The sequence below is a fragment of the Nelumbo lutea genome, chromosome 5, assembly GCF_056320005.1.
Source record: "Nelumbo lutea isolate HS-2025 chromosome 5, American lotus-T2T, whole genome shotgun sequence".
Lineage (NCBI taxonomy): Eukaryota > Viridiplantae > Streptophyta > Magnoliopsida > Proteales > Nelumbonaceae > Nelumbo > Nelumbo lutea.
In genome coordinates, this window is record NC_142688.1 from 20,145,221 (window position 1) to 20,168,628 (window position 23,408).

General features: G+C 39.2%; 1 protein-coding gene across 1 annotated transcript in view; it reads left to right on the top strand.

Moving 5' to 3' along the window:
- The first annotated feature begins 3,723 nt into the window (after window positions 1-3,723).
- Window positions 3,724-23,408, top strand: part of LOC148850826 (diaminopimelate decarboxylase 1, chloroplastic-like) — a 28,546-nt gene continuing 8,861 nt past the window's right edge. The window contains exons 1-2 of the mRNA XM_088947630.1: window positions 3,724-4,377; window positions 15,889-16,063. Coding sequence (XP_088803756.1) covers window positions 3,746-4,377; window positions 15,889-16,063 — 807 coding nt within the window. The 5' untranslated portion in view covers window positions 3,724-3,745. The remainder of the gene's footprint in view (window positions 4,378-15,888; window positions 16,064-23,408) is intronic.

Genomic DNA, 23,408 nt, shown 5'->3' on the forward strand with positions numbered 1-23,408 from the left:
CAAATGTAACGGCTTGCTAAGAGAATGATGTATTTGTCTCGTTATCATAAAACCTAGGGGTACTTTAAGGTATTATTTAAACATGAAGGTTATATTTAATCCAATTTTCAAGACCCATGGATGCTTTACTTAAGAATTTAACTCATTTATCTTTTCTAAATTGACGAGGGGTAATTTGGTCCTCCAATGACATCATTACATGTGGCATCATAGAACAACTGGGTGACACCTCGACACTATGTAAGTAGATCACTTCGGACATTTCACAACTACATTAGTGACCTCGAAGCCACTCGATAGACCAAACTGCAAATAGCTAGATGGGACATCAGGTTGGTGTAAGAGGCAACATGCTTCCACCGGACTACCCTAGCCCCAACAAGGCATCAGGTCAGCATGAGAGGCAACTCGCTTCTACCAACCTGACATGAGTTCAGCTAGCGACTTGCCGGGCAACCTCCTCCTTAAGCGGGATATCGTCTTCGACTTCTCAAGGATCATGACGGTACGTTAGAAGAGCCGATTATCACCCTGCTTGATTCGAGTGAGGTTGGATAAGCCCTATCCGCTTACACGAAGTCTGTCTTTAAGCATGAAACCACCTCCAAACCAAACGACTCGGAGATCCCATGTGTTTCATGAGGCTCATGGCAGTCCACCTATATAAGGGCCTTAGTTCCAACCTCAAAAGGTACACGCGATTTAACTCTCAATCTCTTTAGCTATCTTGCATTCTAACAGTCACATATCCAATCAGTTCAGTATAACTTAAGCATCGGAGTGCCCACCCCAAGTAAAGCAATCCGAACATTCTGATCTCTTTCTTGCAACTTGACCAAGTGACTTACTTAGCTTGACATCTGACTGTCCGCCAGTAGGGAGCACCATATGGTGCATCATCAAAAACCAAAAAGAAAAAAGAAAAGACTATTATTGAATTTTTTATTAACAAATATGTTTTCAACTTTTCATATGGTTCTTAATATCATGTTATATTTATCATATACTCTATTTTTCTAACAAAAAAATCATATAGTTTCTATACTATAAATACATGGGCCAACAACTCTTTTTTTTTCTTATCTATTTTTAGGGGCATCCTAAAGCGTAAGTTATTTTTCTTGTTATTGGTTCCCAAAACAAATCAAAGCAATCTTGTTTGAAAAACAAATTGTTTTTTAAAACAAAAACATAAGAAACATGTTTGGTTGTGTATGCATTTTTGTTTTCAAAACTGGAACCAAAAACATGTTTTTGAATTTGGTTTCAAAGAATACAGAAACACAAGAAGGTGGCGTTCTACAATGTAAATGATTTTTTTTGTTGTTGGTTCTAAAAACAAATCAAAAACTAAAACCAAGAGTGAAGCATGTTCTTGATGTGGAAATTTAGGGGGCAATCTACAATCTGAATTGTTTTTCTTGTTGTTGGTTACGAAAGCAAATCAAAACCATCTTGTTTCTTAAAATAAAAACATAAGAAACATATTCTTGGTTATGTATGCGTTTTTTTTTTTCAAAACTGAAACCAAAAACATGTTATTGAATTTGGTTTCATAAACAAGTTTTCATTTGATTATTCAACATCATATTCTATAAAATCATATAATTTAAATACTAGATTTTTTTTAAACCAGCATTTTAAAGGTTTCAAAAACATGCGTCACTTTTTAGTAGGGTTGTTCCTAAATAAATTCAAATCGACCAACCCGGCCCGACCCAAACCGATTTGGTCAGTTTTTCTTTACCACCGATCGATTTCGGGTTGAAAAGATGGGCAAACCAATAATTCAGTTCGGTTTCAGTTTTCATATGTAAAGATGGGTAAACCGAACCGAGTTATCTATAAATATATTCTCACTGAAATATTATATATAATACGTATATTCTGAAATATATATTTCAGTTTTAAATGCATTTCCATTAAATATATTCTCACTGAAATATTATATATAATATGTTTATTTCAGTTTTAAATATATATATATATATATATATATATATATATATTTAAAGTTGAAATATATATTTTGGAAATGTTTATATTTAAACCAAAATTGACCCAAACCGACCAAGTTGGTTTTGCTTAATATAGGGTCGGTTTCGGTTTAATCTTTAGGTAACCTGACCAGGTCGGGTCGGTTGAAAAAAAAAACTAGTAAACTGACCCAACCCAACCCGTGAACAACCATACTTTTTAGAAACAAAACCAACTTGCTTTTCCTTTTCGAAAAAAAAACAGAGTTCAAGAATATTTTTTTTTATTTAGTTGCTTATGTGGCGATTCAAAAAACAAATGACAACAAAAACATTCATGTTATAGAACATCCCTTAGTGAATTGCTTATTTGATTTCTATTGATGGCCTTTGGTGGAAGGTATGAGAATGTGTTATGACTGTGGTCTCAGCACATATGAACTGGCTTACCTAGGAAATAGAGAAAAAGAAAAGCATAATAACAACTGCCAAATGGGAAAATTTTGAAGAAAGTGGGTGGTGTTTTGTCCAAAGTTAACTATTTAAATCGTTATTGGAGGAATTCACATCTCCACCCCACAACACATCCCTGCTGTGTATTGAGAGCATCTCTCGATGATGATAGCATCAGTTTTGATACATCATCGAAAATTGTTCCCAATACATGACAGGGATGTGTTGTGGGGTGGGACGTATGTTAAATGGCATAAAAAAATTGGAAAAATGCCACATCAACAAAATTTAGACAAAGTACTTATGTGATAATTGATTTTCTTTATTTTTTTTTTGGTGTTCTAAGTAGGAAGCTCAAGAGCTCTAAGATGAAAAATTTATTCTCATACATTGATTAAAAAATTAATCACTCGGGAGACGCTTCTTCATAGTTCAGACATTCATTACATGTGATATTGGCATTTGTACATAAGGTTGTGTTTGAAAATGGTGCAAATGGAGTCTAAATCCCGATTTAGAATAAATTTGCACTATAATTCACTTTTGCCTGTGTTTAGCAACATTACATTTATGCATTGACAAATGATAGACTAATGCATATTTACATTGATAAAAAAGTACATCAATAAAAAATAAGTAAATTTGCATTCAAGTGGGCTTTTGATAAAAAAAAAAGTATATGCTTTATTGAAATTGGTGTTTGCATCCATTACAGCTAAAAGTCTATTTGGTAAGAAGGTAAATTTGTCCATGCAAAACTAACCCAACTTTATAATTTATATGAACCATTTTACACTACATATTTACATTCACACTTATTTGCATCATTTCCAAACGGGTGGAGATCTGCTCCTCACACCTGATGCCACACAGGTGCCTTACATGTACATCCTATCACATGCATTGGAAACATCTCCCATACTTATTAATTATTATTCATGGGAGATGTTCCAATGCTGCTGAATATGCATGTGAGGCGCCTATATGTGAAGAGCAGATTCCGTCTCTTCCAAACGGAGATAAAGTTCATTAAGGTGCTTATTTATTAATCACTATGATTTTGATAAACCCCAATAGAGCTGCTCACGAAGCGCGTCTCACACCGACGTCGCAGCAGTGTTTCAGCCGTGAGTGCAGATCCGAACTCACTCCAACACATCAGATAAGCTGACAAACCGTAAGGCTGTGTTTGGTTTGAGAGAAAAAAATGAGAAAAGGAAGGAAAAGGTAGGGAAAAAACCAAACACAGCCTAAAGTTTATCAGGTTTAAGATTGATGTCGTATAGACCCGCGATTTAACTCATTCGAGTTTTCACATGCAGAACTCAATTCGATGGTTGGATACCGACCGAGTGCGTCGGGGTTCCGGGTCCCCAAATGGGCAATTTGGCAAATACTTCGGAAAGTTCAAGGTTGTACCTATCAATTATCAGGCACTCTTGCCCGCCAAGTTCGTCTGTTCGACAATGGCGACTTCTTATTCCGTCACCCACTTTCCCTCATTCTCGAAAACCCTAAGGTGCCCTTTGTACCCAGTTATCTCCAAACTTTCATTGACCTTCGAGCCCTCTTCAAAGTCCCTGAAACTAAGGGCAGTTCTATCAGAAAAGGCTACGACTGTCACGAATGATGCACCAGCAACCAGATTCCAGCATTGTTTCAGTAAATCCAAGGATGGCTTTCTCTATTGCGAGGGTGTTAAAGTACAAGACATCCTGGATTCGGTGGAGCAAAGACCGTTCTATCTCTATAGTAAGCCCCAGATATCTCGGAACTTCGAAGCGTATCGGGAAGCTTTGGAGGGGCTGAAATCGATCATAGGATACGCAATCAAAGCCAACAACAACCTGAAAATTCTCGAGCATTTGAGACAGTTGGGTTGCGGTGCGGTGCTTGTTAGCGGGAACGAGCTGAAGCTAGCGCTTCGTGCAGGTTTCGACCCCACGAGGTAATTTCGAAAAATAAAAAAAAGAACATAGTTCTAGATTTCAAATGCACGCTAAGTTTGTTGTTCTGGTCTTCAATGCATGTGGCCAGCGTAGACTCGTTCTCATTTGATCATTTCTGCACCTTAGAATATCTTTAGAACCATGTTGAGGGCAATTATGCATGAGCAGGTCTGAGTGTGATAAGGATAATATTAATTGGTTTCACAAGACCAATACACTGTTTATTTGATGCTCTAATCTATTACTTTGCAGGTATCAGTGTATGACTATGATAAAGATAAGGTGTTTTCCTGATCTTGCTATCCTAGTTTGATATTTTGCTGAATGGAACCCATCCTAATATATCAGCTTCATATACGACAAAAGAAAAATGTATAGATGAAGTTTATCTGGGTAGTTTAATCCTAGTGAAGCCGGTTTTGTTGTTTATAGGAGCAGGTCTAGATCATATTTTTCATGACTTTGTCACGTGGCAGTTGAGGTGGCAACATCAAGGGCTATAGTTTGTAGGGTAGAACTGCAAAACATGATTATGCATGGGACTGCCATGGATGAGTACACATTCAACAGGACTACTCAAGAATGTCCCTCATCAAATGAATTGCCATTTCTACCGTGTCATTCCACCACATAGCAAAAAACTCATGTCACTGTTAGCCAGCAGAAAAATATGGGATTATCCTTATTTAATATTTGCATGTATAATATTATGAAAAATAATTGTTTTGTCATCATCCAAGTCTTCTCCCAACTATATGGAGTTGACTACATGAATCCTGTTTTTCCATTCCATTTTGTTCAGTGAGATAACCATCGTTAAACCTTGGGTTGTCAAGCGTGAGAACAGAGAACCCAGGTTCGAGTTTGACATGACTACCTTTTGCGATAAGTGCCAAAGTTAGGACCGTATATAGTCCACCCTTCCCAAGACCCCAGATAGTTGGGACCAACATTGGGTAATGGCTTTTTTTATTTATATTTAAATAAATTTTTATTACTTCTACCCAAGTTCTTTTCAGTCTTCCCATAGCTCTTCTAGCCCCTTCAACTTGTAACGGATCACTTTTTCTAACAGGTGTTGTAGATGGTCTTCTATGCACATGACCAAGCCATCTCAATATACTTTCTCTCATTTTATCACCTATTGGAGCTACTCTTAGTTTCCTTCATATGGCATCATTTCTAACCTTCCACAAAAAAAAAAAAAAACATCATTTCTAACCCTGTCCTTTCTATCTTTACCACTCATCCATCATAGCATTCACATACAAAAACTATTTGTTTGTATGTGCAAAAGTTCAAAATTAGTTATTGGACTCTTGAATGAATCCTTTTTATCACCATCTTTTTTTTTTTTCCTGTCAAAGAGCCATGCCTAGGGGTGCAATTCTAGCTGAGTTGGCTCAGGTTGTGCCAACCCTAGCCTAATTCAATGTGTTCAAACCTCAACCTTAACCCTAATCCAATGTGATCTTTCAACCTGTGGTTTTAACCCTAACTTGAGCCAACCAAGAAATTGGGTTTGGTTCAGGTTGAAACCATATCAAATTTACAGGCACATGCAAACTTACTAGCATACTCATGCAAACACAAACATTATATATTGGAAATGATAGTCATAAGAAAAACACCCTTCATTATCATCCTCCCTCTTCCAGTCCTCCCCTCTCACATAAATCTACTTATACACAGAATTTATACATATATCATGCGTAATATATAAGAATTGATACATTAGGTTTAGGTTGGGTTAGATTTCCCAAGGCATGAAGCTAACCCAACCTGTTCCTGTGGCAGTGTTAGAAACCAAAAACAGAGCAAACCCACTATCCAGAAGGTCTACGCAAGAAAGAAAAAACATGGGTTTAAATCTGTTGAACAACAAACTAATTAAGTGGGTTCTTGAATTCTTGACCTTGATTCTTGAACCACTACAGTTGTCAGCTTACATGTATAAATAAGTGAATTGGGGAATGAGAGGCTTACCTTGAGTTTGATTCATTTTCTGCTCTCTAATCTCTCTCTCTCTCTCTCTTTCAGGAGATCACACTCTCTCGAAGTAGTGTCTGAGTTGGGCAGAAACCCAACGTCTGGTATCAGAGCCAATGCCAAGCACTTGGTCAAATACCATGGAAGACAGGGTCGATCAGATGGAACCTACACAAATCTACCGACTATCTCCAAAACATCAAAGAATCCGTGAATGCTATACTGGCTTAGATAGGAAAAAGCACCACAGACAACAACCTGGAAGGAGATCAGGAAGTCACTGACCAAGTACACAGAGAACCCATTCTTTGATCTAGAAAACTTGATTTTCCTAGGTACGCCAACGACGGTCCAATTTCTTGGATTTTTAAAGTTGAGCGATAATTTGAGTGTCATGAGACCCCAAGCCACCAGCGCGTCCTGGTTGCTTCGTTCCACTTGGAAGGTGAGGCTGTAACATGGTTTTAATGGTTCAAGCGTTCCCATTAGGTCTCGTGGGCAGACTTCATCAAAGCTCTGTGCGTGTGATTTGGTCCAATAAAGTTTGAGAATCATGATGAAGCCCTGTCCAAGCCCCACCAACGGGGTACCGTCCAGGAATACCAGCAAGAATTTGAAAAACTGGCAAACCGGGTACAGGGTTGGCTAGAAACATCCCTGTTCGGATGCTTCCTCGGCGGCCTGCGCAACGACATGAAAAATTATGGCTGTTGTCAAAATTGCAAAGCTACAGGAGGAGAAGATAAATCAGTTGAGGAAAATATGATGGTTCGGTCCTCTGATAAAAAACCCTCCCAGGATTGAGTCGATATAGTCCAGGCCATTAATATCACAGATCCAAGACTGTAGTGCACCCTCCCAAGCGTTGGTGCCCTTCAAGAAGCTCTCTTGGACTGAAATGCAGGATCGTTGGGAATGAGGCCTCTGCTACAACTATAAAAAGAAATTCGGGCCTGGCCATAAATGTAAAGCTCAACAAGCCTATTTACTCCAAATGGATGATGAGGAAACTATGGAGAGCCAAGTTGAGGAAACATATCCAGCCCTGCTGGAAATTTCAATACATGCGCTTAGCGGAACCAACTCACCAAGAACGATGAGGGTGGAAGGCACGGTGCTGGGTAGAACAGTATCGGTACTGATCAACAGCAGCAACATGCTGAACTTCGTATCTGAAGACCTCTCTAAGCAACTAAGTCTAACCATACAACAAACCCATCCCTTCAAAGTATGCGTAGCAAATGGACAGAGCATCCCCTGTTGAAGGAATATGCAAGGAGGTAACCATCAAAGTCCAAGGTTATCTACTTCAAACTGACTTACATCCATTGCCATTTTCGGGGGCTGACATTGTATTGGGCATTCATTGGCTTGTCCAATTAGGGCTTGCAGTATGTGATTGCAATAGGATGATGATGGACTTCTTGGTGGATGGTGTGGATTGCCATTTACAAGGTGCCCAATCTACGGGAACTCAAACCCAAAGCCTTCAGTCCATGATCAAAAGTTGTAGACAACAAGGTCATCGCTTCTTAATGAGCATGGGCCCGATCCAGACAACTTAGATTTTACATCAACAACATAAGACCAACCGCAACAGTCAGCCCAAATAACATTATAGCAGCTTTTAGAAGAATTTGGTGATGTGTTTAAAGAACCACAAGGGCTACCTCCATCCAGGCAAAGTGACCATAGGATCCCTATCATGCCAAGGGCCCCACCTGCCAATGTAAGGCCCTATAGGTATCCAAACTCTCAAAAGGCTGAGATAGAGAAAATCGTGACTGAACTATTGCAAAAACAACATATTCAGCCTAGCTCAAGTCCTTACTCCTCACCAGTGCTTCTAGTTAAGAAAAAGGATGGTACTTGGCGTTTTTGCATCGATTATAGAGCCCTCAACAATATAACAGTGAAGGATAGGTTGCCAATTCCCCTAATTGAGGAACTCTTGGACCAGCTAAGGTCAACCACCATCTTTTCTAAACTGGATCTTAGATCTGACTATCATCAAGTAAGGGTGCACCCAGATGATATTCACAAAACAACATTCAAGACACACGACGACCATTATGAATTTCTGGTGATGCCGTTTGGCCTAACAAATGCTCCAACCTTCCAATCACTCATGAATGAGGCCATACCTTCGCCGTTTTCATTACATGCTCTTTGATGATATTCTAGTGTATAGCTCAAATTGGGCTTCTCATCTAGAACATCTTAAGATCACCTTGTACACCCTACGACACCACCAATTGTTTGCCAAGGAATCCACATGTGATTTCAGAAAAAATAGAATTCACTACTTGGGCCATGTGGTGAGTAATGGCAAGGTTTCGGCCGATCTAGAAAAAGTGGCTGCTATTAAAGCTTGGCCTCAACCAACATCTATTAAAAGCCTAAGAGGATTTTTGGGTCTTTTTGGATACTATAGATGGTTCATAAAAGGGTACGGGCAATTGGCAGACCCACTAACCCAACTTTTATGCAAAGGCTCATTTATATGGACCAAGGCAGCCCAATCTGCATTTGATTAGCTAAAACAAGCTCTCTCTAGCCCTCCAACACTTACTCTACCAGATTTTAATAAGACATTTATTCTTGAATGTGATGCTTTGGGTAGGGGCTTAGGAGTTGTGCTTATGCAAGACAATCAGCTAATTGCCTACTTCAGTAAGGCACTCAACAGACAAGCACGTTGCAAATCCACACATGAAAGGGAATTGATGGCCCTAGTGCTTGTAGTCCAAAAATGGAAGGCCTATCTATTGGGGGTGTTTTTAGGGATGAGGATGGGGCTATTTCTGTCTTGTTCTCAGGCCCAATTGGAGTGGGTGACTACTCCCTTAGAGCTGAGACCTTTGCAGTTATGGAAGGAGTCCAAAAAGCTAAGGAGATGAATATCAGAAAACTCATAATTGAAGGGGATTCGGAGGTGGTGATAGGGTGGCTGAATAAAAATAACAGTGGCTTATGGAATTACAGCAATGAGAGGAGGAAATTTAAGTGGCTGGTGTGAGAGATGGAAGTTAAGATGAGCTGGGTTAAAATATCATCTAACTCTTTTGCTGATGGATTAGCTAAACAAGGGGTTGAAAGGGAATCAATGTTTTGGGCTCAGTTATAATTTTTTTGTTTCTTTTTTTTCCTCTTTCCTTTCTTTTCTTGGGGACTCAAGTTGTAATTGGAAGATAAGAAAGTTTGTTTTCCTTTCTATCATTATTCTTATATTGAATTAATGAAAGTGTTATTGATAAAAAAAAAAAAAACAAAGGTGGGTTTGGGATTAGGAAGCTGGAACTTTTCAATTTATCTCTCTTGGGAAGCTGGTTCTGGAGGTTTCCTAGTGAAACTCAGGAGTTATGGAGGATAATAGTTGCTGAGAAATATGGTTTCAGTGAAAATGGGTGGGATGCAGGAGAGTTGCAGCAATCCTATGGGTGTAGCATTTGGAAAGGTATTTACAAAGCTTATTCTCATTTCAGCAGAGGCATTTCTACAAAGTTGAATATGGGAGGAGACTGAAATTCTGGCAGGAACCTTGGTGTGGCAGCATCTCTCTTAAAGAGAGGCTTCCTGTTCTGTATGAGGCAGCTGAAGACAACCTGGTGTTAGTAGCAGATTGCTTTGCATAGGTAGGAGGTGCTCTAGTATGGTCCCCTGCTTTCAGAAGGAGTTTCAATGATTGGGAGTTGGATCAGGTGTCTGAGTTACTCTTTGTGATTCAAGAGCAACACCCAGACCTGCTATCAGAGGATACTAGATGCTGGTTGTGGTTGAAACCTCAACCAGCTGTTTGGGAAACCTCAGTTCCTTAGAAAATTAAATTCTTCTTGTGGGTGGCTGCTAAAGGGAAATGTCTTACCAAGGATATGCTGATAAAGAAGGGTTTCAGCTTACCAGATATGAATTGTCCCTTGTATAACTTGGTACTGGAATCAGCAAACCATATTTTCTTTCACTGTGGTTTTATGGCTGTGGTATGGCAGCACTTCCTTAAAGCTTTAAATCTGAGCTGGTGCTGGCCTGAATCGGTCTCTACTGTCTTACAAGGGTGGAGAACCCAAAGAATGTCCAAGGAAGGGAATCTAGTATGGTTTGCTGTTCCAGCTGCTGTTTTAGGGGCAATATGGATTGAAAGGAACAACAGGACTTTTGAGCAGAAAGCCAGGTCAGAGGCTGTGGTGATTGACTGTGTTGTGGAAGAGCTGAGGAGCTGGCTGTCTATTTCATATGTGTTTAAGGATGTATTTTGCTCTGGTTCTTTTTTGAGGGTGAATTGTTTTTTTGTGGGGCCTTGATGTTTATTTTGTATAGCCTCTTGTACAGATAGTATACTGTTTGGTTCTGAATACAAATACTTTACTTTACCTTTTCAAAAAAAGGTTCATTGTTTATGCCACTGGCTTTTCTTTCTTCTTTTTGAATTAAGCAATGCATTAATTGGAGCAAAAGAAAGTACAATAGCATAACAGTCCAAAATACAGTGTGAAGTTATAGAGAGCAATCCCAAAGATGCAACCACAAGGTCATAGACCTGATTACAAGCCAAAGACAGAATGAGCGGAGAGGAATAGTCTGCATGGGAATATCTTTGAATCCTATGTACCGCAAGATGCAATACAGAATTCGTCCTACTTCATCCTTCCAGATTTCCTCTTCCTGGGGCTGGGAGTGCTTTCCCTAAAAAAATTCTTCTGTTTGTTTCTTTCCAAACTGGTCATGTCACCACTGCTGGGGTAGAATAATGAACAAGCTTACCCCGGCAATTAAGGTCTTACACTCACCAACTTTCCATAGTTACTTAAGGCTATATTTGGTTTGATAGGAAATAAGAGAGGAATAGAAAGTTGAGATGCAAAACTTGTTAAGAGCTTTCACTCAAATTGCTGTTTAAGATTGTCAAGAACTTTCCCTCAACTTATTGTTTCCCTCTTATTTTCTGTCAAACCAAACACAGCCTAAAGGATCTTGGCATTTTTTCAATCATTGATGCTTAATAGTTAAGTTCTCAAGAATTTTTTTGATTGGAAATGGTAACTTCATTAATACAACTTAAGAATAACTTTCTAGAGTTAAGTACATCTGTCAACCCTTAAACAGTGTTGAGCCCCCAATGATCTTTCTTGCAGAACTGCCCAGGACATTCTCTCTTACAATCCCTTGTTTATCCAACGTGTCAGTTAAACCATTAGCTGATCTCCTTGTCCATTTGAAGCACACACCAATCTCCCTTGTGTTGTTGAGGATTTCCCTTATGGGCTGTCTATAATTCCAGGCACCCAACTTACTAGATTGCAGCCACTCAATCAACAATTTAAAGTCTCCTTCTATCTCAGTTTGGTGTAACCCCAACTGTTTGGCATATCTTACACCTTGAAGCAAGGCCATCACCTCTGCTCTCAATGAGTCCCTCACTTCTGTTGGTCCTGAAAACATAGCCACAATTCTGCCATTTTCATCTCTGAATACTCCTATACCTGAAGGGCCTGAGTTACCTCTAGAACTCCCATCAAAGTTCAATTTCACTCTTTGTTGTGTTGGTGGGGACCACAATTCCTGCACAATAGGTTTTATGGAAGTTGTAGATGCCACCACTTCCCAATTCCTATAAATGTCTTCAACTGAGAAGTCTTTAAGCAAAACCAAAGTTTTCAACCATTGAATAGTCGTAATGATTATCCTTTCTATAATTTCCTCCTTGGATTTTTCCACTCCTTTAAGGATCCTATTGTTCCTTTCTTCCCAAACTGACCATAAGATAGTTGCTCTTGTGGCTCTCCACATTAATCTTCCACGTTTCTTTGGTTGCCTGAAAAAGCTTAGGTCAAAAAGGCTTGCCACGTCAAAAAGCTTAGGTCAAAAAGAACTAGGCCCAAATAAAAAACACAATGGACAAGAATTTAATGGGTGTATGATCCTCTCACCAGAGCCCCAAGCAGAGGCTACAAACATGGGGTGATAGGCATAAATTTGGCCTTTTTCTTTGCAACATATCTAGAGTATTGATTTTTTGGAGAACCACCTCCCAACAAAAAACCCAAAATTTTGGGGTACAGGTTGACACCAAATCTCCTTTGAAGGAAAGTTCCTTGTAGGGTTTGATGATTGAATGAGGACATCAAAGGAGGAACAAGTGAACACGCTAGATGGGGAAGGTTTGCAAATTCTACTATCTAAACAAGATCGATCCAGGTAGGTTGACCCTAGAAGGTTAATTAATTCATCCACAATTGCCATTTTCGACTTCCTTAGACCCCTCTCAGACCCAGGTCCCAAGAATTATCAGTAAACATTGAAGAGATCACTTTTCTTTTATTTTTTGATAGTGATTAGTGAATAAATAGAAGGGAACCTTTCACTAAGGGGAATGTCTCCAACCCAAAAATCTTCCCAAAACAACGCTTTATTTCTTGCACAAGCATCAAATTTGAAGTAAGGAATGGAAGGTAAAATACCATGGATAGCTTTCCAGGGAGAGCATTAGGAAGCCCTAGGGTTGACTTTGCATCCCAACCATTGTCTGCTAATCCATGAATGCTAATAATCACTCTATGCCAAAGCTTGTCCTGTTCCAACGACAAACTCTATAACCATTTCCCCAATAATGCCGTGTTTCTTAGCCTAATATTTCCTATTCCTAGGCCCCCCTTCATCTCTACTTCTAGAAACCACCTCCCACTTCACTAGGTGGTCTTTTTTGGTGTCTCTTGGTTCTCAAAGGAAGTTTCTCATAATCTTCTCTAGCTGGTTTGTCACTTTCACTGGTATTCTAAAGGTAGATAGGAAGTACACTGGTAAGTTAGCCAAAGTTGACTTTATTAGTGTTATCCTACCTCCCAAAGAAATGTAGTTTCTCTTCTAATTCGCAAGTCTCTTTGTAAATCTCTCAATCACTAGATACCAGAAACTATTTATATTAGGATTTCCTCCCAATGGTAGTCCCAAATATTGTAATGGCCAATCCCCTACTTCACACCCCAACAGTCTAGCTAGCCGAATCACCTCTTCACTTCCTAAATTTACTCCTACCACACAACTCTTGCCCCAGTTAATCTTAAGGTTGGAGATCCTTTCAAAATTTATGGACTATCCTTTTTAGGTTTGTAAGTTCTTATGTTTTCCCTTTACAAAACAGGATAATATCATCTGCAAATTGTAGGTGTGTAACCACCACTTCATCCCTTCCAACTCTCTAGCCTCTAAACATATTGTTGGCATCTTCCCTTATGATCAATTCACTCAACACATCAATTGCCAGAGTAAAAAGGAAGGGGGATAGAGATCTCCTTGTCTATGGCCCCTTTTGGCAAGAGAAAAATCTCTTGCTACTCCATTTACCAGAATTGAAAAGTGACATGAAGAAATGCAACCCTTCACCCATTTACACCATCTTTCTCAGAAACCCCTACACTTAAGAATGTCCAACAGAAACTCCTACTCCACTATGTCATAAGCCTTTTCTAAGTCCAACTTGCAAATCAGCCCCTTTTGCCTTTTCCTTCTAAACTCTACATTTAGAATTTGATCCATTATTTGTCTCCCAAACACTAAAGCCCCTTGATTTGGTGAAATCATCGAGGGAAGAACATATTTTATTCTTAGGGCTAAAACCTTGGAAATGATTTTGTACATTCTTCCTATCAGACTTATGGGCCTAAAGTCCTAGGTTGGATTGCATCCACTTTCTTTGGTTTCTTTTTTTTTTTTGGATAGATATCCACTTTCTTTGGTATCAAAGCGATGAAAGTTGCATTTGCACCTGAGTTAAATTTGTCCCTCTCATAGAACTCATCAAAAACCTCCATCAAGTCACCCCCAATTATCTCCCAACAATCTTGATAGAAAGACATTGTAAAACCATCACGTCTTGGGGCTTTAGATCTCCCCAACGAGAAGATTGCATTTTTCACTTCCTGAACCTCAAACTTCTTTTCCAAGGAATCCAACAACTCTCTATTTCCAACCCTCCAATCCAGACCCTCTAAGTCTTCTCTTGAACTCCTCGGACCCTCATAGAGTGTTTTGAAATGATTCACAAAGGCTTGGGCTATGTCCTCATCTCTTGTCAACACTTGCCCATTCCATTCCAATTTCAACACTGAATTTTTCCTCTTTCTCCCATTTGCCAACATATGGAAAAAACTGGTATTGCCATCCCCTTCCCTGAGCCATTGACATCTAGATTTTTGTGTCCAAGTAACCTCCTCTTTTCTTAGAATGTCTTCCAGATCCTTTTTCAACCCCCATTTCTCTTTCCTCTTTTCTGAACTCAAACTTCTCTCAGCTTCCTCACCATCTAGCTCCTCTATTCTACTGAGAATTTCCTGTTTTCTTTCTTCAATCTTTCCAAAAGCCTCTTTATTCCACACCTTAATTCTTGCTTTCAGCAATTGCAATTTCTTATAGAATCTATAACCCTTCCATTTAAAATCCACTTGATCTTCCTCCCACCATTCGTTCACCTTTGGTAAGAACTTAGGGTGCAATAGCCACATATTCTCAAATCTGAAAGCGCAGGGGCCACCCCCATCCTCTCTTGGGTCAAACTTATTAGGCAATAGTCTGAAACAGATCTTGGCAGTGCTGTAACTACTAATCCCCACCATGCCACTTCCCAATCAGTTGTTAATAAGAATCCGTCTAACTTACAGCAAGTGGGAACCTCTTGAAAATTTGACCAAGTATAATTTGCCCTCTGAATAGGTAAGTCTCGTAACTCAAAGGTCTCTATGAAGAGGGTAAACTTCCTCATAATCGTTGTAACCCGGTGATTTGAGTTGTTTGATTCACTCAAAAATCTTATGACATTAAAATCTGCCCCCAAACACTAGGGACCCTCCCATAGACCTCTCACTGCTGCTAATTCCTCCCAAAGTCCCTCCCTTTCCTTATAAGAGGTGGGTCCATACACATTAGTTAAAACCCTTTCCTAGTCATCCACCCTCCTCTTCAACTTTATGGACACTGAATACATCCCAATTAACTCCTCAGTACACTCCAACTCTGCATTTTTCCACATAGTTACAATTCCTCCTAAAGCTCCTAAAGATTGTGCGTATGCCCAACTTATGTCTCTCGCTGACCATATACTTCTTACCCATTTCCTATCTAACTCAGACAACTTAGATTCTTGAATCAAGCCAATGTCTGGTTTTTCTCTTCTCAACAGATCCCTAATCACTCCTCTTTTTCTTGAGCTTCCTAACCCTCTTACATTCCAGCTTATCAATTTCATGGCAAATGCGACAAAATACCCCCTAAACAAACCACTCACCACTTCTTCCTCTCTTTTCTTCCAACACTCCTTTTATCATAATCCACCTCACATTTTAGTCTTTCCACCTCAAGAATTCATTTATATCATGCCAGTAATATTCATTGGTAGCTCCAGACTATTTTTTTTTCTCATCAATTAGTTACATCATGCTGTTCTTGCTTCTAGATGTAATTGTTTACTACTTGTTCAAGTGCAATGTTTCATTGGGATTAATTTATTACATTAATATTTTGAAGATTAGGTGTATATTTAATGGAAATGGAAAGCTCTTGGAGGACCTTGTGCTAGCTGCCCAAGAAGGAGTATTTGTTAATGTTGATAGTGAATTTGACTTGAACAATATTGTATTAGCAGCAAGAATAGCTGGGAAGAAGGTTAATGTGTTACTTCGGATCAATCCAGATGTAGATCCTCAGGTATATTGCTCTGATAACCAATAACTGTTAGGTGTTCTATTTTGTTATTGGTTATTTAAATATATATTTCCATCATTTTACGTGCAAAACCTTTTTAGTAAGCATAAGTTCAAATATTAGTTATTTAAATAAATAAATATATGCGTATATCTGTTCATATATATAGGATTTAAAATATTTATTCATGTATATTTAGTCATATATTCATGTCAACATGTATTGTTTAAACCCCAAATTAGATGCTTTTCTTTTCCTATTTCTGAAATTTACAAAGAAAAATATATCATAAAGGACAAAAAAGGTAAGTGGCAGTGTATTACCAAGAGAACAAGCTGAAAAAATGGAAGATCATACGAAAAACTAAATATCTAAATACTATCAGTTAAAAACAGTAAAATAGAAAAAGAAAGGAAAGGGTGATAAACTTAATTGTAGATGACCTTAGAGGGTGGCTGAATTCCAATTTGCTCTTCAAGGGGGATTTTATGGCCTCTTGTATGGCAGTACACTTTGAGGATTCTTAAAGTTGCATGTTTGTAATTTCTCTTTTCTTTTATTTTACATCATGTTAATACAAATAGGAAGCTGGGAGCCGCCAGCTTATGTTTTTGACTCTCAAACACTTTTCTTCCTCTCCTCTCCTCTTCGTTTCTCTCTTCTCTCTTCTCTCCTTTCTCTCCTCTCTCTCTTCTAGAAAGAAAATATGGTATCAGAGCATAACTTTGGGCGATAGGAATCTCTTTTCTCCTCTGAATCACATTCCTTTCACCCAGTTTTCTGACTCTTGGACAGTGAAGGCAAGAAACCCTAATCGGACTGATCAGAACCAACTGTTGCTGTTTGTTCTGGGTTCTTCCTTGGTCGTAGCACCAAGGTAACCCTAGTAGGAGGGGGCCGATGTTGTGAAGGCTCTCTTTTTTTTGGCTGATGCTGTGAAGACTCAGTCTTGGAACTGCACCTTTGTACAGGTGCTGTACAGGGATGTGTGATTCCTTTTTGTCACAGGTATGTGCTGTGATTGGTTGATGTGTTTTGTGCATAGACCAATGATAACTGAAGTCCAAGTTTTTGGACTATTCCTGGATGGTTTGAGTGCTTCTAGAGGATTTCAGCAGTATAGTTTGTTATTTCTGGACTGTTTGGTTGAAGTCCAATTCCTTGGATGGTTTGAACTGTTCTTGGATGGTTTGATTATTGCTAGAGGATTTCAGTAGTGTTTTTGGACTTTTTTTTTTCTGAATTGTTTAGTTGCTGCCATTAGATTTCAGCCGTGGGTTCTTTGTTTCAGAAGCAGATTTCTAAGTGTTTATTGCCCTAATTGTGACTGTGAGAGTTAGTGGTTGAGTGGGGATTAGTCTTGTGCACCTGTGGTTTAAGTTTTGTCTTGTAGCCTTTTTTTTTCTGTCAATGGCAAATGATGATTCTACCTCATTTGGGGTTATATCAACCAGTGGTACAGCTGGTATGGGAGCTGAAAATATGATATTTCCTATGCCAATTACCCCTTTGAATGGCTTGAACTACTTGGAGTGGGCTAAAGGTGTAAAACTTTACGTAACAGCCAAAGGAAAAGCTGGGTATATAAATGGAAGAGTGAAACAACCCAAGAATGGGACAGCTGAACATGATAGGTGGGATTAAGAGAACAGTAGTGGTGATGTCTTGGCTTCTGGCAGGCATGGTACCTGATGTGAAGAACTTTATGTGGGCAGACACCTAGTGAAATATGGGAATTGGCCAAAACCACTTATTCTGAGCAGAGGCACTATGCCAAGATTTACCAGTTACAAGTTGAATCTTCAACCTGTAAATAGGGGAACCGTAGTTTGTCAGCCTATTATTTAGCCCTTACTTCAATGTGGAAGGAGTTAGACCACTATCAAGCTATAGAATGGAAACATGATGATGATGCTAAAGCTTATAAGAAGTTGGTTTCTCAACAGCGGGTTTTTGCTTTCTTGTTGGGACTAAACCCCGTATATGAACCTCTTAGAGTTCAGATTTAGGGAGTAAAGAGTTGCCTTTAGTTCAAGAGGTGTATGCCCTGGTTCAATTTGAGGAAAGTAGGCGGAGTGTGATGGTTACAACTGAGGGGGAGCAATAAGGTGGCATTAGCTACAATGGGTGGTAACAATATGGGAAAGAAAAATGACTCCAAGAAGGTTGATGATAAGAACAAGTTGTTCTATAGCCATTGCTGATGTTCAAGACATACATGGGACAGATGTTGGAAGCTCCATGGGAGGCCAAAGTGGGTTGTAAAGAACCAAGAACAGGGTAAGGTGCAGGGTTAAAAGAAGCCTAATACAACACATAATGTGGCAACCCAAGATACTCAGTTTGGTGGAGTGTTGATTGGTACTGCTCGGGAATACTTCACTGGTTCTAACCCCAAGGAAGATATCATGAATTCCTTCTGTAATCATTTGGAATCATATGATAGGGTCTTGTGCCAGATGGACAATTTAGTCACCGGTACCCCTTCTACTTCATTTGCACCTACATCAGGTAATGCAGCCTTTGCCTTCCATGCATCTATTGCCACTGATTCCCCCTGGAGCATTGACTCAAGGGCCTCTAACCATATGATCGGTAAGCCAAACCTTTTTTAGTCTTATAACCTTTTGTCAGGAAGGGATAAGGTGAGACTTGCAGATGGTTCATTCTCCTCCATTGCAGGCCAATGATCAATATCCCTTCCTCATGGACTTAACTTGAATAATGTTTTGCATGTTCCTCAACTTCCCATCAATCTGCTTTCCATTGGTAGTATCACAAACTCTTTAAACTGTAGCGTAACCTTTTTTCCTGGTTCATGTACTTTTCAAGATCTAACTTCTGGGAGGACGATTAGTAGAGGAAGCTTAGTGGATGGTTTCTACACTCTCGACAACAAGGCTGGTTTCTCGATGTCATCTTCAGAGTCGCAGTCAATCAAATAAGAGTCATTTTTTTGTGGCATAATCGGTTAGGTCATGTGTCTTTTGAAATAATGAAGTCTTTGTTTCCTCATTTATTTAAGTCATGTTCAGTGTCAGATTTCATTCAAGTAATAAAAGATCAAGTTTCCATTTCCATATTGTGTATTCTGATGTGTAGGGGCTTACTACTATAACTTCGGGGGGCGGGTATAAGTACTTTATCACATTGATTGATGATTTCTCCCTTTATACATGGGTATTTCCCATGCATAGTAGAGATGAAGTTTCAAAGGTTTTGCAAGATTTCCAGAGGATGGTGTTTACACGGTTTCATGTTGAAATTCAAAATTTTCAATCAGATAATGCAAAGGAGTATTTTCATGGTGAACTCAATGAGTTCTTTGCTTCCCATGGATCCATTTATAGGAGCTCATGTGCAAGAACATTGCAACACAATGGTGTTGTAGAGGGAAAGAGCAGACACCTCCTTGAGGTTGCATGAGGGATGATGGTACACATGAATGTACCAAAACATTTTTGGATAGATGTTGTATTGACTGCTGCTTATGTCATCAATCGCATGCCTTCCAGAGTGCTGAACTACAAGACCCCTCATTAGTTGTTGTTCCTCCAAGTCTCCTTTGTTTTCCATTCTCATGAGAGTGTTTGGTTATCGTGCTTTTGTCCATGATTTATCTTCGTCCTGTGGTAAGTGGGACCCTCGGTCTATTCAATGTATTTTTCTGTGGTATCCCTCTACTCAAAAGGGTTACCAATGCTTTGATCCCATTGATCATAAGTTCTTTGTCTCTATGGATGTCTCATTTTTTTAGTCTGAACCATTCTTCCCTACTTTTCCTCAGGGGGAGAGTAAGTCTCTCTTCTATTCCAGATCCTACTCCTTTTTGTGTCTTCCAACGTACATGCCGTAGAGATCAGCAATGTGACAAAGATGTGGAGCCACCAAACACTGAGCAACCGACACCTTCAGACTCCAGGAGGTAAGTCCAAATGAACTAGGTACTATCCCACATGTTGATACCCCATCTCCCATGTCAGTTGTGGATAACCTTGACATTCCTATTGCTCAAAGAAAGGGAGTCAGGTCATGCACTACCAAACACCCCATTACCTAATATGTCTCCTATGACCACATTTCCCCCTCTTATCGTGCTTTCCTATCTGCAATTGATAAAATCCCCATACCCAGAAATGTTGCAGACGCTTTAAAATACCCTGAATGGACAGATGCTATGAAGGAGGATATTAATGCACTCCATAAGAATTTGACTTGGGAGTTGGTGGATCTTCCAAGGGGGAAGGACCCAATAGGGTGCAAGTGGGTGTTTACAGTGAAACACAAGGCGGACGGGACAGTTGAAAGGTACAAAGCAAGGTTGGTAGCAAAAGGGTACACTCAAGTCTATGGTGTTGACTATGATGAGATGTTTGCTCCAATAGCTAAGATGAACTCAATTCAGGTTCTTCTATCATTAATTGCAACCCTTGATTGGGAATTACATCAGTTGAATATAAAGAATTCCTTCTTAAATGGTGACTTGGAGGAGGAGGTGTACATGGTTCAACCCCTAGGGTTCTGTGCCAATGGAAGTGAAAATAAGGTGTGCAAGCTAAGAAAGTGTCTCTATGGTTTAAAATCTCCTAGGGCGTGGTTCAGTAAATTTCATATGGTGGCCCAACAAGTAGAATTCAAACAATGTTAGTCTGACCACACTCTCTTTGTGAAGAGATGTCAGGAACGGGTTGCTGTACTGATAGTGTATGTGGATGATATTATCATTACAAGAAAACTGGAGCTCAAAAATATGAAGGTTGAAGAGGTTCTTAGCTTCCAAATTTGAAGTGAAAGATCTAGGTCCACTAAAGTACTTTCTTGGAATTGAAGTTGCCCGCTCATAAAGGGGCATCTTTATTTCTCAGAGGAAGTATGCCCTTGATCTGTTACAAGACACATGAAAGTTAGGAGCAAAGCTAGCAGATGCTCCTATGGATGTAGATCATAAACTAGGTGATTGTGATGGTGAACCTTTGAAAGATGTGAAACAGTTTCAAAGGTTAGTGGGAACGTTGCTTTATTTGTCCATGACACGTCCAGACATTGCTTATTCAGTTGGGGTCTTGACCCAATTCATGCATTCCCCTAAGAGACCACACATGGAGGCAGTAGAGAGGATTCTTAGGTATTTGAAGAAGTATCCAGGAACAGTGTTGCTATTTAGTAAACATAATCATCTGAAGGTGGAAGTCTATATAAATGCTGATTGGGTAGGTGTTGTGGATGATAGAAAGTCCACAAGTGGATACTGCACATTTGTGGGAGGAAATCTAGTGACATGGAGAAGCAAAAAACAAATTGTACTCGCAAGGTCAAGTGCTGAAGCGGAGTATAGGGCTATGGTACATGGGGTTGCTGAAGTACTTTGGCTGAAGAATTTTCTAGGGGAACTTGGGATAACTGTTCACAATCCTATGTCTCTTTACTGTGACAATAAGGCAGCTATAAATATTGCTAGCAATCCTGTCCTACATGATAGGACCAAGTACATCGAAGTGGACAAGCACGTCATAAGAGAAAAAACTGGAAAATGGAGAAATTTGTACTCATGTCAACTCCAAGGAGCAACTAGCCGATGTTTTCACAAAAGGGCTTCTATACTTGCAGCATAATGAGTTGTGACAAGTTGGGCATGATAGATATATTCAGCCCAACTTGAGGGGGAGTGTTGTTAGAATTAGTTTTTTATTTATGCTGTTAGAGTGTTGTCAGTCTAGGATGTTGTCAGCATGTTCTTTTCCTTGTTTAAGTTCTATTATTAGGGTGGGCTGCTGGGGGCATGTTTGTAATTTATCTTTTCTTTTATTTTACATCATGTTAATACAAATAGGAAGCTGGGAGCCGCCAACTTATGTTTTTGACTCTCAAACACTTTTCTTCCTCTCCTCTTCTCTTTGTTTCTCTCTTCTCTCTTCTCTCTTCTCTCTTCTCTCCTCCCTCTCCTCTCTCTCTTCTAGAAAGAAAATAGTACAGAAGCTTATACAGTGATCTGATATACTTATATTTCTCCTTTTGATTAATATAATTTTACTTTACCTTTTCAAAAAAAGAAAAAAGAAAAAAGAAAGGAAATACTAAAATGAATAGCCTGTTATTGGCTAGAGAACCCATCAAAGAAATAGCCATTCAAGGAACCACAAGAAAAAGATTTCCGTTGGGGAGCCTTTCTCTCATATTTCTTGAATACGATAATTACTCCACACAATCTGCCATTTAACGAATCAACCCTATCTCATTCTCTTTTTTCCTCTTCTTTGATATGTTAATATCTTGCTAACAGAAGTTGTAAAGTTCTATACACAAATGGGTGTACATGGTCTATAGTGGATATTTTTTGTTTATACAATACTTCACCTTCTCAAAAAAAAATATTATGTTCTGGTAGGTGTAGAGAACTCTCCGTGCAAAAAGGCATTAATTAATACCAACCCACATACACTGTATACAGCTATTAGTCAAACAGAAATACTGTATTCGCCATTATAAAATTTGTTGAAGTTCAATTCATGGATCCACTAAGATAGAAACCTGGAAATAAGTACGCTATTCCACTTCATCTGCAAATCTGGCTTTAAGTCCGAATCCCTTTTGTTTTCAAAAAACCTCTTGTTTCTTTCCTTTCATTTGGACCAACAGATATGGTATGGAGATAAATTCTATAGGGATACCTTCATACCTTTCTTGTTATAAGTCATGCCCCCTAAGTGGCCAAGCATCAATCATGTGCTGCAACAAACAGATTTCAGAAAATTCTACCAGATTTTTAATGGGAAGGCATAATGTAAGAGACAGTAGGGATATGGGGTAGCAATCCTTTGTGGAAGCAGTAAAGAAAGCAAAGGCTTTGAGCATCTAAACTAGAAGAAATAAGGTGATCAATGGTCAAAATCTTTTCCCAGCGTACCAACCTGCCTTTTTTCTTTTTATTTTCCTTTTCTTTTTTGGCTAAGAAAGCAAACCAATCCGCATGAAATGTATACCCTGGAGGCAGTTTAGGTGCCCAAGTCCAGTGCCATGGTAAAGGGTTGGGAAACACAAGCTCAACCAGGAAGAGCCTTTCAGATCTCAGAGTGCACTGAAACTTGTTGCTTTTTGTTAATGTTATCCTTTTTTGATTTTTCTGAGTCATACCCAAGTTAAAATCTAAAACTTAAAATTTGTGGGAATGAGGACATTAATAATGATGAAAGGTGTTTTAAATAGGTATATGTCTGTAGTCTAGGCAATCCTGGGCCTTCTGGTATCGGGGGAGTGTTCAGAAATGTAGAAGGTCAGGTTATTGCATTATTTTCTGGTCCCATTGGAGTGGGGGGGGGTGATAAACACGGAAGTCCAAGCAGTTTTACAG